At 46.5% G+C, this 11,759-nt stretch overlaps 1 protein-coding gene across 2 annotated transcripts in view; it reads right to left on the bottom strand.

Moving 5' to 3' along the window:
* Nucleotides 1-300: 300 nt before the first annotated feature.
* Nucleotides 301-11,759, bottom strand: part of LOC143805251 (solute carrier family 2, facilitated glucose transporter member 6-like) — a 59,182-nt gene continuing 47,723 nt past the window's right edge. For both annotated transcript variants that reach the window (XM_077284339.1, XM_077284340.1), the window contains exons 7-10: nt 3,396-3,504; nt 3,137-3,310; nt 2,283-2,428; nt 301-1,624 (exon numbers count right to left, since the gene is read on the bottom strand). In XM_077284339.1, coding sequence (XP_077140454.1) covers nt 1,469-1,624; nt 2,283-2,428; nt 3,137-3,310; nt 3,396-3,504 — 585 coding nt within the window. In that variant the 3' untranslated portion in view covers nt 301-1,468. The remainder of the gene's footprint in view (nt 1,625-2,282; nt 2,429-3,136; nt 3,311-3,395; nt 3,505-11,759) is intronic.

Genomic DNA, 11,759 nt, shown 5'->3' with positions numbered 1-11,759 from the left:
TTTACCCTGGTTACCATTGTAAATGTAAAAAAAAAACCACTACATACTTACATTCCGGTGCCTGTCACGTGCCTCGCCGACGGCTTCCCGCACTGACTGTGAGCGCCGGCCGTAAAGTAAAAGCAGAGCACAGCGGTGACGTCACCGCTGTGCTGTGCTTTACGGCCGGCACTGACACAGTGAGTGCGGGAAGCAGACGGCGAGGGACCTGACGGACATCGGAATGTGAGTATGTAGTGTTTTTTTTTTTTTTTACATTTACAATGGTAACCAGTGTAAACATCGGGTTACTAAGCGCGGCCCTGCGCTTAGTAACCCGATGTTTACCCTGGTTACCTGGGGACTTCGGCATCGTTGGTCGCTGGAGAGCTGTCTGTGTGACAGCTCTCCAGCGACCACACAACGACTTACTAACGATCATGGCCAGGTCGTATCGCTGGTCGTGATCGTTGGTAAATCGTTTAGTGTAACGGTACCCTTACTGTCTATGGCAGTATGCATAAGGGAAGCAGTTGAGGTCTGCGCAGGGGGTGACAAAAGTTGGGAGAGTGCTGGAAAAGTGATGCGCTAAAGATGTAATTGTGTTACATTCTGCATGGACGGTTCTTGGATGGAAAAAGTCAGCATGGCTGTCTGGGTTAGAAAGACAATAAAAGGAAAAGTGAACAACTTCGATCTTAGAAAATAACACAGAGGAGTCACTGAATTTGTTTCTACATTATGTATTTTCTGGGCCAGGGCTAGTTTTTGTCAGGCAGTGTATGATGCCGAATCCAAACAGTATGTAACATGAACACTGTCAGGATTCCTCTGTGCTTGCTGGTTCGTCATATGCATTTTGCATATATGCAATTATGCAGCTTTTAACTTCTCTTTCTGCTGCTTCCAATGTTCAGATCAAGTGGAACTGAGACCTGACTGGTTGTTATGGGCATCAGCACCAGTCTTTATAAAACTCCCCCATTATTTAATCTGTACTTGCCCTTTAAAGAGCATAATATATCTATAGTAGATGTTATCCTGTGGCTTGCAGGTAGTTCATTACAGATCAGATTTGTATATGGTTGTTGTTTTTTTATTTTGTAGTTAAATTTCCTGTTGCCACATAAGCAGTGGTAAAGAACGTCTCTGCTCATATCGTAATGACCCTTATATGTCAGCGATGTTTCTGCCATCAGCCCCCAGCAAATAATCAGAGTTTATTGTGATTTCATGAAAGCCATAAAGTTAGCCACTGCCAGTGACAAAACCTCCTCTGTTAGTCAGATTACTTGCATATTTGAAAAACGGCGTAACTGGACACTCCTGGGTCTTTGAAATTGAAGGACTACCCTATGCATAAGGCATTAATATTAGATTATTGGGCGTAAAACACATCCAGTTCCATTTAAAGGGCCATTCCAAGGTACACTGCCTCTTCCGCTTTTGGTATATAGCCAGAATGGCGGTCTACCAGCCCCTCTGGTGGCTACTTGATGAAGGAACGTCGACCAGTTCGGAAGTAGAATTCAATTTGTTCCAGAGTTCGTCCCTTGGTTTCTGGGACATAGAAATAAGTGAAGATGATGCAGCACACGCAGATGATTGTGATGAAGAAGAACGGAGTCTCCAGATTAAAGGCGTTCTGTGAAAAAATGAAAATTTTGAATCAATTTATCACGGCATCAAGTATAAGACTTTCTAATGAGACCCAAGGTCAGAAAAATTTAACCACATATACACTACATTGCCATCCTATTACCTATCTTAGAAGACAAGGACTTTGACATTGGAGCTGTTGGTTGTTAAGGCCTTCATACACATTAGAGAAAAGTCAGCCAAATATCCTAATTTTGGGGTACAGAGGCTTCCCAATTCTCCCCAAGTGGCAGATGCCAGGCGAAAGAAGCTAAATTTTAATGCATGATCCTTTTGGGAGTTGGAGGAGGGTAAGATCACTGTCTGTCCCAATTAAAAACACATGCATGCTCGGTTGAGTCAAGAAAGCATGTACCGTATATGGGGAGTCAACAGCTATTGAAGGTGTATGGACAAATTTATGTTGGGATATTCTAATTCTTTATATGATGAATGTTATGACCATAGACACAACCAGCGGAACCAAGGTGTCCCTTCTGAAAATCAGGGCCCATAAGTCTCATAATGAACAACGCCACCCGCAACGTAAGAAGATATTTCCTACATTTTCATAGAGTAGACTTCAACCCAACCACCAACCCGACGGAACTGTGCTGTATAAGTAGGACCTATGGCATGGCTCAAGTTCCTTCACTGGTACTCACCACAACAGGCAGGAAAGCTTCGGTGAGTACAAAGCCGGTGATCCAACTGACCATCACGCAGAGGCCTGAAGCCATTCCTCGAGCTTTCAGTGGTAGGATCTCAGACATGAGAAGCCAGGTGATTGGTCCCCAGCCAAAAGCATAACCTGAAGAGGAGATAGTGTTATTACAGTGAAACAGGTACCGAAAATTCTGATTACTCAACTGCCCATAGAGCATTCACTTAATGGGTTGTGCACATTTTTATAAACCCCATTAGTTAATTTAGATTAAATAAAAAGGGGACCTCTCTGTTCAGAATTCTCATCTCTTGTCCAAAGAGGAGAGTGGTCACAAAGGAACGTCTCTTTCTCTGAAGAACCCATCCTGTCCTGCATCACACAGGCAGCCCAAAAAAAAAATAGGCATTGTTTAATACTTCCAATCCCCTCTAAAGGCACTGAAAGGAAATTGAATAGTTTTGCTACGGATTACAGATGATTGCTAGAGGTTCCAGCAAGAAGATAAGTCATCGAAGGTCTCTTTTTACAAGTAGGGATAGTTTAATGTGTTTTTGATCACCGAACTGAGATAAAAAAAAAACATTGGGCTCAAAAGAGTATAACAGGTTTATCCATAACTTCATAAGCAATGCAGTAACACTTCTACACTCTATAGAGGTGCACAGACATCTGATGGGCACCTTTTGGTCTCCAACAATGTTGGACTCCATACATGTCGGACCCGGATGGTCATATTGAGGCAAGTTACTCTCCATAGATAGGTATATAGAGCCATGAACAGAACAGATGGGCCGCACCTGTCTAGGGAGGGTATCACATGAGGTTGAGCGTACGCGCCACCAGGTCACTTACCTAAGATATACAACATGATACATACAAGGGGGATGATTTCCAAATAGTTAACTTGAGCATCATTGGTATGCGGGTCATTCGCAGTTACAGTCAGGTTGGTGGAATTGTTATTCATGTCTACCGTGAAATGAATGTACAATCCCATGGAGAGAGAGGACACCAACATCAGAGAACCTGGCATACAAGGTAGAAGAGACAGATGAAGAGGGCACCATGTGTGGAGTCCATAGAGAAGCATTGATTAGATTCACATGCTTACCAGATATAAAAAGGAGGAGTTTCCTGCCCGCTTTATCCATTGCTAGAGCTGCCACAAGCACAGAGACCAATCTCACAAGTCCAACCAAGACAGCATCATATCCGCCTCTCTAGAAGAAGACGCCGCAGGTCAAGGATCACCCTCCAACATATAAAATTTCCCAACATTTCCGGCAGTAGTAATTGTCCTCATACATCATTAGCGCATCGATCCCTGTCCCCACACACTGCATTGTCTTTTTTATCATTGTAGATACGATATCTCTGTCCTTACTGTGGTAGGTGCCATGTTATCATTAGTCTGAGAGATATCCCTGATACCTACGGGTACTGTCACACTCTGCAACTTTCCAACGATCACGACCAGCGATACGACCTGGCCGTGATCATTGGAAAGTCGTTGTGTGGTCGCTGGAGAGCTGTCACACAGACCGCTCTCCAGCGACCAACGATGCCGAAGGCCCCGGGTAACCAGGGTAAACATCGGGTTACTAAGCGCAGGGCCACGCTTAGTAACCCGATGTTTACCCTGGTTACCATCGTAAAAGTAAAAAAAACCAAACAGTACATACTCACATTCCGGTGTCCTTCAGGTCCCTTGCAGTCTGCTTCCCGCTCTGACTGAGTGCCGCCGTAAAGTGAAAGCAGATCACAGCGGTGACGTCACCGCTGTGCTCTGCTCTTACTTTCCGGCCGGCAGTCAGTCAGAGCGGGAAGCAGACGGCTAGGGACCTGACGGACACCGGAATGTGAGTATGTACTGTTTTTTTTTTTTTACTTTTACGATGGTAACCAGGGTAAACATCGGGTTACTAAGCGTGGCCCTGCGCTTAGTAACCCGATGTTTACCCTGGTTACAAGCGAACGCATCGTTGGATCGGTGTCACACACACCGATCCAACGATGACAGCGGGAGATCCAGCGACGAAAGAAAGTTCCAAACGATCTGCTACGACGTATGATTCTCAGCAGGGTCCCTGATCGCTGCTGCGTGTCAGACACAGCGATATCGTATGGATATCGCTGGAACGTCACGGATCGTACCGTCGTAGCGACAAAAGTGCCACTGTGAGACAGTACCCGTAGGTGCCTGTGAGATATCCCTGGTATCCGAGAATCACTGAGATATCAACAATTGCCCACAGGATCAAAGGACTCTAAAGTAGTAGGAAGATGGAATTTTAATTTTTCTATCATGATATTTTAACTTCATGTATCTCTATGTACTCGTTCACACTGAGAATGCAGTATTTACCATGATTGTGATGCTGGACTCCCTCTACTTCTTCTGGACTATAAAATAGTAACAACGATTAATTTACTAGGACTGGGTTGGATAATGAGAATTGGGCAGCTGCTCCGGGCCTCCTTTTTCCATGGGTTCCCAGTATTCTGCACCAATGCCAGTTTTAGCAGTCTGCAGAGTGGTCATTTAAACTATACACATTAGATGAAGGTCGTCCAAAACCACAATTTTGAATGGGACTGCCTGACCATCTGATGTGTATGGGTTCTTGCGACTTTCCCCAACAGATGTTGGAAATTCGTAGGCTGATACTTTTGTTTTCATGGAAGAAGCCTGTAGCGGATGTCTCCTCTTCTTTGAAAACACAAGACAAGTGCTCATGTCAATGGGAAAGACGGAAGAGATATTTCTCTGCCGAACAAATGTTCAGACAACAGCTAAAAACAGAAAAGGATAATGACAGCTCACCGATGAAGTTTATAGAAGCCCAGCATGCACGAAACTGCGAGCCGACCACTCATGTGTAGCAATTGCAGAAAAGCAAAAAATGTTCCAGCTTCTGGTAAAATTGTCAGAGCAATCTATATTCTATCAAAAAACAATTAAAAATATGGTGGACAGGAACAGGAGCAAGCAACACGTTTCGAATACGGTTGTTCTTTATCAAGCTAAATAATCTTGGTAAAGAACAACCGTGTTCAAAACGCGTCGTTTGCTCCTGTTCCTCTCCACCATATTTTTTATTGTTTTTTGATGGAATAAGATTGCTCTGAAAATTTTACCAGAAGCTGGAACATTTTTTCCTTTTTTTTGCAATCGTCAAACAACAGCCACCTGATGCGTATGGCCACTTTCCTGGCGTGCTTTAGTGCATGAGAGTATTGGTGCGCTAAAATGAACAAATTGTGCCGCATCATTGTCAGTCTCAGTTACTTTGCAAAGCTCTATATGGCTGTAATCTGGACACTGAATGGCTGTATTTTTTGAGCACTGAATATAAGTATTGGGCTGGTAATATATGACAGTTTTATGGGCGCACCATCAGGTAGAATTATTGTTTGAGTACTGTATAGAGGTATTAGGCATTGTATGGCGGCATTTTACATACAGCTGGAAAAGTCGCTACTAGGGTTGAGCGACTTTCATTTTTTTAAGATCGAGTAGGGTTTTGGGAAACCCGATTTTGTCCAGAGTCGAGTCGAGTGCAGTCGGCCGATTATCGCTAAAAGTCGGGGATCGACCGAAACACGAAACCCAATGCAAGTCAATGGGGAAGCATAGTCGGCAGTGAGTGGAGGCCAGGAAAACACCTACAGTGCCCATTTTAATGCCAAAAACATCCATTCTTGTTTCTGAAGCTTGCCAATCTTAATTAACTGTATAATAATAGTTGGGCATAAGGAATTGGGGGAAAGTTGTGGGGGGAGTAGGGCTGGCTCAAGTTTTTCGTGGGCCCAGGAAATGCGGACTACGTCACGGCGGTGTTGCAGGGAAAGGTAAGTATTTAAAAGTTGCAAGTGCTGTGATCCTGAGCAAGCAGGGGGGGCCCACTCGTTCGCATTGCCACTGGCACAGGGCCCCTCAAAGTACGGCGGTGTGTTTGCATGGCGGGGGCGCCTCCCACCAGCAGCGACACTTTTGCGTACTCTGAGGGGCCCTGTGCCAGTGACGTCGCCAACGAGTATGCCCCCCCACCTGATGAAGGAACCTGCACTTTCATCTGCACCTTCCTCTTTGTCCCTGTGTAAGGTGGTATAACATGCGGGAAGGGGAACCTTACTTTCAGCAGGGTCAGATTCTGGCTGTGTAGAGTACAAGGGGAATGTAGTGGTCTAGGTCAATGTACCAGCAGACTCATTTAGCAGTGGCTGGGCAATGGGCAGGATGAGGAGGAAACAGATATAGGGCCAAAGAATAAAGTAGGCTACATGCAGTTCAAAATTGGTAACAGGACTAAACAGGCGGCATTGCTTTGTTCAGTGGAGTAGCAAACCCAAGAGCAGCAGACACTGTTTCAAGGGCCTAACCACACTAGTAGGCCAAATGCAGTTTAATATCTGATAGTATAGGGCGAAAGCCAGAATGTGGAAGCTCAGCTTTGTTCAGTTGAGGACAACACCAGGGAGGGGCAGACACCTTTAGTAGGCCGGAAAAGCCTATTGCATTTTTTAAAATGGTAATTTGGAGCAGAAGGTTGAAGCTCAGCTTTATTTAGTTGAGGGCAACACCAGGGAGGGGCAGAAGCCGTTAGTAGGCCCTAACCACCATTTTTTTTTTTTTTAAAACCACTTAATGAGAGCCGGAAGGTTGAAGCTCAGCTTTATTTAGTTGAGGACAACACCAGGGAGGGGCAGAAGCCGTTAGTAGGCCCTAACCACCATTTTTTTTTTAAAACCACATAATGAGAGCCGGAAGGTTGAAGCTCAGCTTTATTTAGTTGAGGACAACACCAGGGAGGGGCAGAAGCCGTTAGTAGGCCCTAACCACCATTTTTTTTTAAAAACCACTTAATGAGAGCCGGAAGGTTGAAGCTCAGCTTTATTTAGTTGAGGACAACACCAGGGAGGGGCAGAAGCCGTTAGTAGGCCCTAACCACCATTTTTTTTTTAAAACCACTTAATGAGAGCCGGAAGGTTGAAGCTCAGCTTTATTTAGTTGAGGACAACACCAGGGAGGGGCAGAAGCCGTTAGTAGGCCCTAACCACCATTTTTTTTTTTTAAACCACATAATGAGAGCCGGAAGGTTGAAGCTCAGCTTTATTTAGTTGAGGACAACACCAGGGAGGGGCAGAAGCCGTTAGTAGGCCCTAACCACCAATTTTTTTTTTTTAAAAACCACTTAATGAGAGCCGGAAGGTTGAAGCTCAGCTTTATTTAGTTGAGGACAACACCAGGGAGGGGCAGAAGCCGTTAGTAGGCCCTAACCAAAGTTGAAGGCCAAATGCAGTTTAATTTCTGATACTATAGGCCGAAAGCCAGAAGGTGGAAGTTCCGATTTAGACAGTGGAGGACAATTTGAATTAGGGACTGCAGACAGACTTAGTAGGCTGTCCCCTGTGGACCATGCATCCACCACATTAACCCATTGCGCCGTAATGGACACGTAATCTTCCGTGGCCATGCCTACAGGTCCATGCGTCTGTTGTCAGGTGCACCTTTGTACTCACAGATTGCCAGAGTGCATGGACAATGCGGTCTTCTACATGCTGGTGGAGGGTTGGGATGGCTTTTCTCGCAAAAGAAGTGTCGACTGGTTAGCTTGTAGCGTGGTACAGCGTAGTCCATCATGGCCTTATTAATAGTAAATAAAATATATAACTAGGCTCTATGAACTTTTAAATAGGTTCCAGGGGTACACGGGCAGCATTGGTGTGGTCAGTGGAGGAGTATTGCAAGTAGGGGCTGCAGACAGGCTATCAAAGGCCTAAAATAACAAACAGTAGGCAGTCATGGCAGTTTTACATCGGTTACATGGATACACAGGCAGGCACTCCAGGCAGCATTGTGCTCAGTGGAGGAGTATTGCAAGTAGGGGCCGCAGACAGGCTATCAAAGGCCTAAAATAACAAACAGTAGGCAGTCATGGCAGTTTTACATCGGTTACATGGATACACAGGCAGGCACTCCAGGCAGCATTGTGGTCAGTGGAGGAGTATTGCAAGTAGGGGCCGCAGACAGGCTATCAAAGGCCTAAAATAACAAACAGTAGGCAGTCATGGCAGTTTTACATCGGTTACATGGATACACAGGCAGCTAGGTGGTGAGTGGAGGAGTATTTAAAGTAAGGACCGCAGACAGGCTATCAAAGGCCTAACATAACAAACAATAGGCTCATGGCAGTTTTACAGCGGTTACATGGATACACGGGCAGGCAGCTTGGTGGTGAGTGGAGGAGTATTTAAAGTATGGACCGCAGACAGGCTTCGAAGGCCTAACACAATAAAATGGGCTGGCTGTAGGCACTTTAAAATTGGTTCCAGGGGTACACGGGCAGCAGTGGTCTGGTCAGTGGAGGACTAGTGGAAGTATGGACCGCAGACAGGCTTCGAAGGCCTAACACAATAAAATGGGCTGGCTGTAGGCACTTTAAAATTGGTTCCAGGGGTACACGGGCAGCAGTGGTCTGGTCAGTGGAGGCCTAGTGGAAGGAGGGACCGCAGACAGGCTTCGAAGGCCTAACACAATAAAATGGGCTGGCTGTAGGCACTTTAAAATTGGTTCCAGGGGTACACGGGCAGCAGTGGTCTGGTCAGTGGAGGCCTAGTGGAAGTATGGACCGCAGACAGGCTTCGAAGGCCTAACACAATAAAATGGGCTGGCTGTAGGCACTTTAAAATTGGTTCCAGGGGTACACGGGCAGCAGTGGTCTGGTCAGTGGAGGACTAGTGGAAGGAGGGAGCGCAGAAAGGCTTCAAAGGCCTAAAATAACAAACAATAGGCTCATGGCAGTTTTACAGCGGTTACATGGATACACGGGCAGGCAGCTTGGTGGTCAGTGGAGGAGTAGGGACCGCAGACAGGCTATCAAAGGCCTAAAATAACAAACAATAGGCTCATGGCAGTTTTACAGCGGTTACATGGATACACGGGCAGGCAGCTTGGTGCTGAGTGGAGGAGTAGTGCAAGGAGTGTCTGTCCCAGTACTCCCAAAATATAAATAGATGTTAATGTCTCGCAAAACAACCAAAACAAAAAAAAAGATGGCATACTTAGGTACAGGGGTGGGCTCATCTGCTGTGTTTCTGACATAGTAATTTGGCAGTAACTATTTAATGGTGCCAATATAGGACACAGACACAGACTACTTTAAGTTGCATCATAGATGTCTACAAATTTGTATTGTCAGTGCCAGACATTGAATGATGTCAGCGAATAGACTAAAGATTGGTGGAGCTGTGCGACATAATTTTGCACGTAGTACAGCCCAGTTTGAGCTGGGGTAGGGGGGAACTCTCTTGAGGCCGGCGGGACCGCCCCAGGGCCACTCATGTTACAACGGTGTGTCTGACGTTGGGTGCGCACCACCACCGCCAGAGACACTACATTGTACTATGAGGGACCCAGTAGCAATGCCGTCAACCAAAAGCGAGCACACCCACCTCTTCAGACAAACAGCAGTCTCACGGGTGCTTGCGCCAAGTCGCGATACCACGGCCCCGTGTGGGGAGTTTGGCCATTTAGGGAGGTGTAAACATGTCGTATGCTGTACAATCTGCAGCAGCAAATTAGACATTAGAAAAGTAATTCACAGGCAAGAGCTTTTCATAGGAAAGCTAGGTGTCGGCCGGGCAAGGTGGGGCAAAAGATTTTGAAATCCAGTTGTGGTTCATTTTAATGAATGTTAGATCGTCAACATTTTGGGTAGCCAGACGAGTCCTTTTTTCGGTTAATATTGACCCTGCAGCACTGAATACTCTTTCTGATAGGACACTTGCTGCCGGGCAAGCAAGCTCCTGCAATGCATATTCTGCCAATTCTGGCCAGGTGTCTAATTTGGAGGCCCAGTAATCAAATGGGAATGACGGTTGAGGGAGAACATCGATAAGGGATGAAAAATAGTTAGTAACCATACTGGACAAATGTTGTCTCCTGTCACTTTCAATTGATGCAGCAGTACCTGTCCTGTCTGCGGTCATAGCAAAATCACTCCACAACCTGGTCAGAAAACCCCTCTGTCCAACGCCACTTCTGATGTGTGCACCCCTAACACTCCTAGTCTGCTGCCCCCTGGAGCTCGTGTGAGAACGATCACGTGCGCTGTGTGCTGGGAATGCCTGAAGCAAACGGTCAACAAGAGTTGATTGTTTGGTTGCTAATATTAGTTCCAAGTTCTCATGTGGCATAACATTTTGCAATTTGCCTTTATAGCGTGGATCAAGGAGGCAGGCCAACCAGTAATCGTCATCGTTCATCATTTTCGTAATGCGTGTGTCCCTTTGTAGGATACGTAAGGCATAATCCGCCATGTGGGCCAAAGTTCCACTTGTCAAATCTCCGGTTGTGATTGGTTGAGGGGCAGTTGCAGGCAAATCTACGTCACTTGTGTCCCTCAAAAAACCAGAACCCGGCCGTGACACGCAACCAATTTCCTGTGCCCCCGTGAAAGTTTCCGCATTAAAAATATACTCATCCCCATCATCCTCCTCGTCCTCCACCTCCTCTTCGCCCGCTACCTCGTCCTGTACACTGCCCTGACCAGACAATGGCTGACTGTCATCAAGGCTTCCCTCTTCCTCTGGTGCAGACGCCTGCTCCTTTATGTGCGTCAAACTTTGCATCAGCAGACGCATTAGGGGGATGCTCATGCTTATTACGGCGTTGTCTGCACTAACCAGCCGTGTGCATTCCTCAAAACACTGAAGGACTTGACACATGTCTTGTATCTTCGACCACTGCACACCTGACAACTCCATGTCTGCCATCCTACTGCCTGCCCGTGTATCCTCCCACAAATAAATAACAGCACGCCTCTGTTCGCACAGTCTCTGAAGCATGTGCAGTGTTGAGTTCCACCTTGTTGCAACGTCTATGATTAGGCGATGCTGGGGAAGGTTCAAAGACCGCTGATAGGTCTGCATACGGCTGGCGTGTACAGGCGAACGTCGGATATGTGAGCAAAGTGCACGCACTTTGAGGAGCAGGTCGGAGAACCCAGGATAAGTTTTCAATAAGCACTGCACCACCAGGTTTAAGGTGTGAGCCAGGCAAGGAATGTGTTTCAGTTGGGAAAGGGAGATGGCAGCCATGAAATTCCTTCCGTTATCACTCACTACCTTGCCTGCCTCAAGATCTACTGTGCCCAGCCACGACTGCGTTTCTTGTTGCAAGAACTCGGACAGAACTTCCGCGGTGTGTCTGTTGTCGCCCAAACACTTCATAGCCAATACAGCCTGCTGACGCTTGGCAGTAGCTGGCCCATAATGGGACAACTGGTGTGCAACAGTGTCATCTGCCGATGGAGTGGTTGGCCGACTGCGTTCTGTGGAAGAGCTGTAGCTTCTGCAGGAGGACGAGGAGGAGGAGGAGGGGGTGCGAACGCCTACAGCCAACTGTTTCCTAGACCGTGGGCTAGGCACAACTGTCCCTAAATTGATGTCGCCTGTGGACCCTGCATCCACC

The sequence above is a fragment of the Ranitomeya variabilis genome, chromosome 2, assembly GCF_051348905.1.
Source record: "Ranitomeya variabilis isolate aRanVar5 chromosome 2, aRanVar5.hap1, whole genome shotgun sequence".
Taxonomy (NCBI): Eukaryota; Metazoa; Chordata; class Amphibia; order Anura; family Dendrobatidae; genus Ranitomeya; species Ranitomeya variabilis.
Note: the sequence above shows the minus strand (reverse complement) of the source record. Positions and strands in the feature narration are given on the sequence as shown.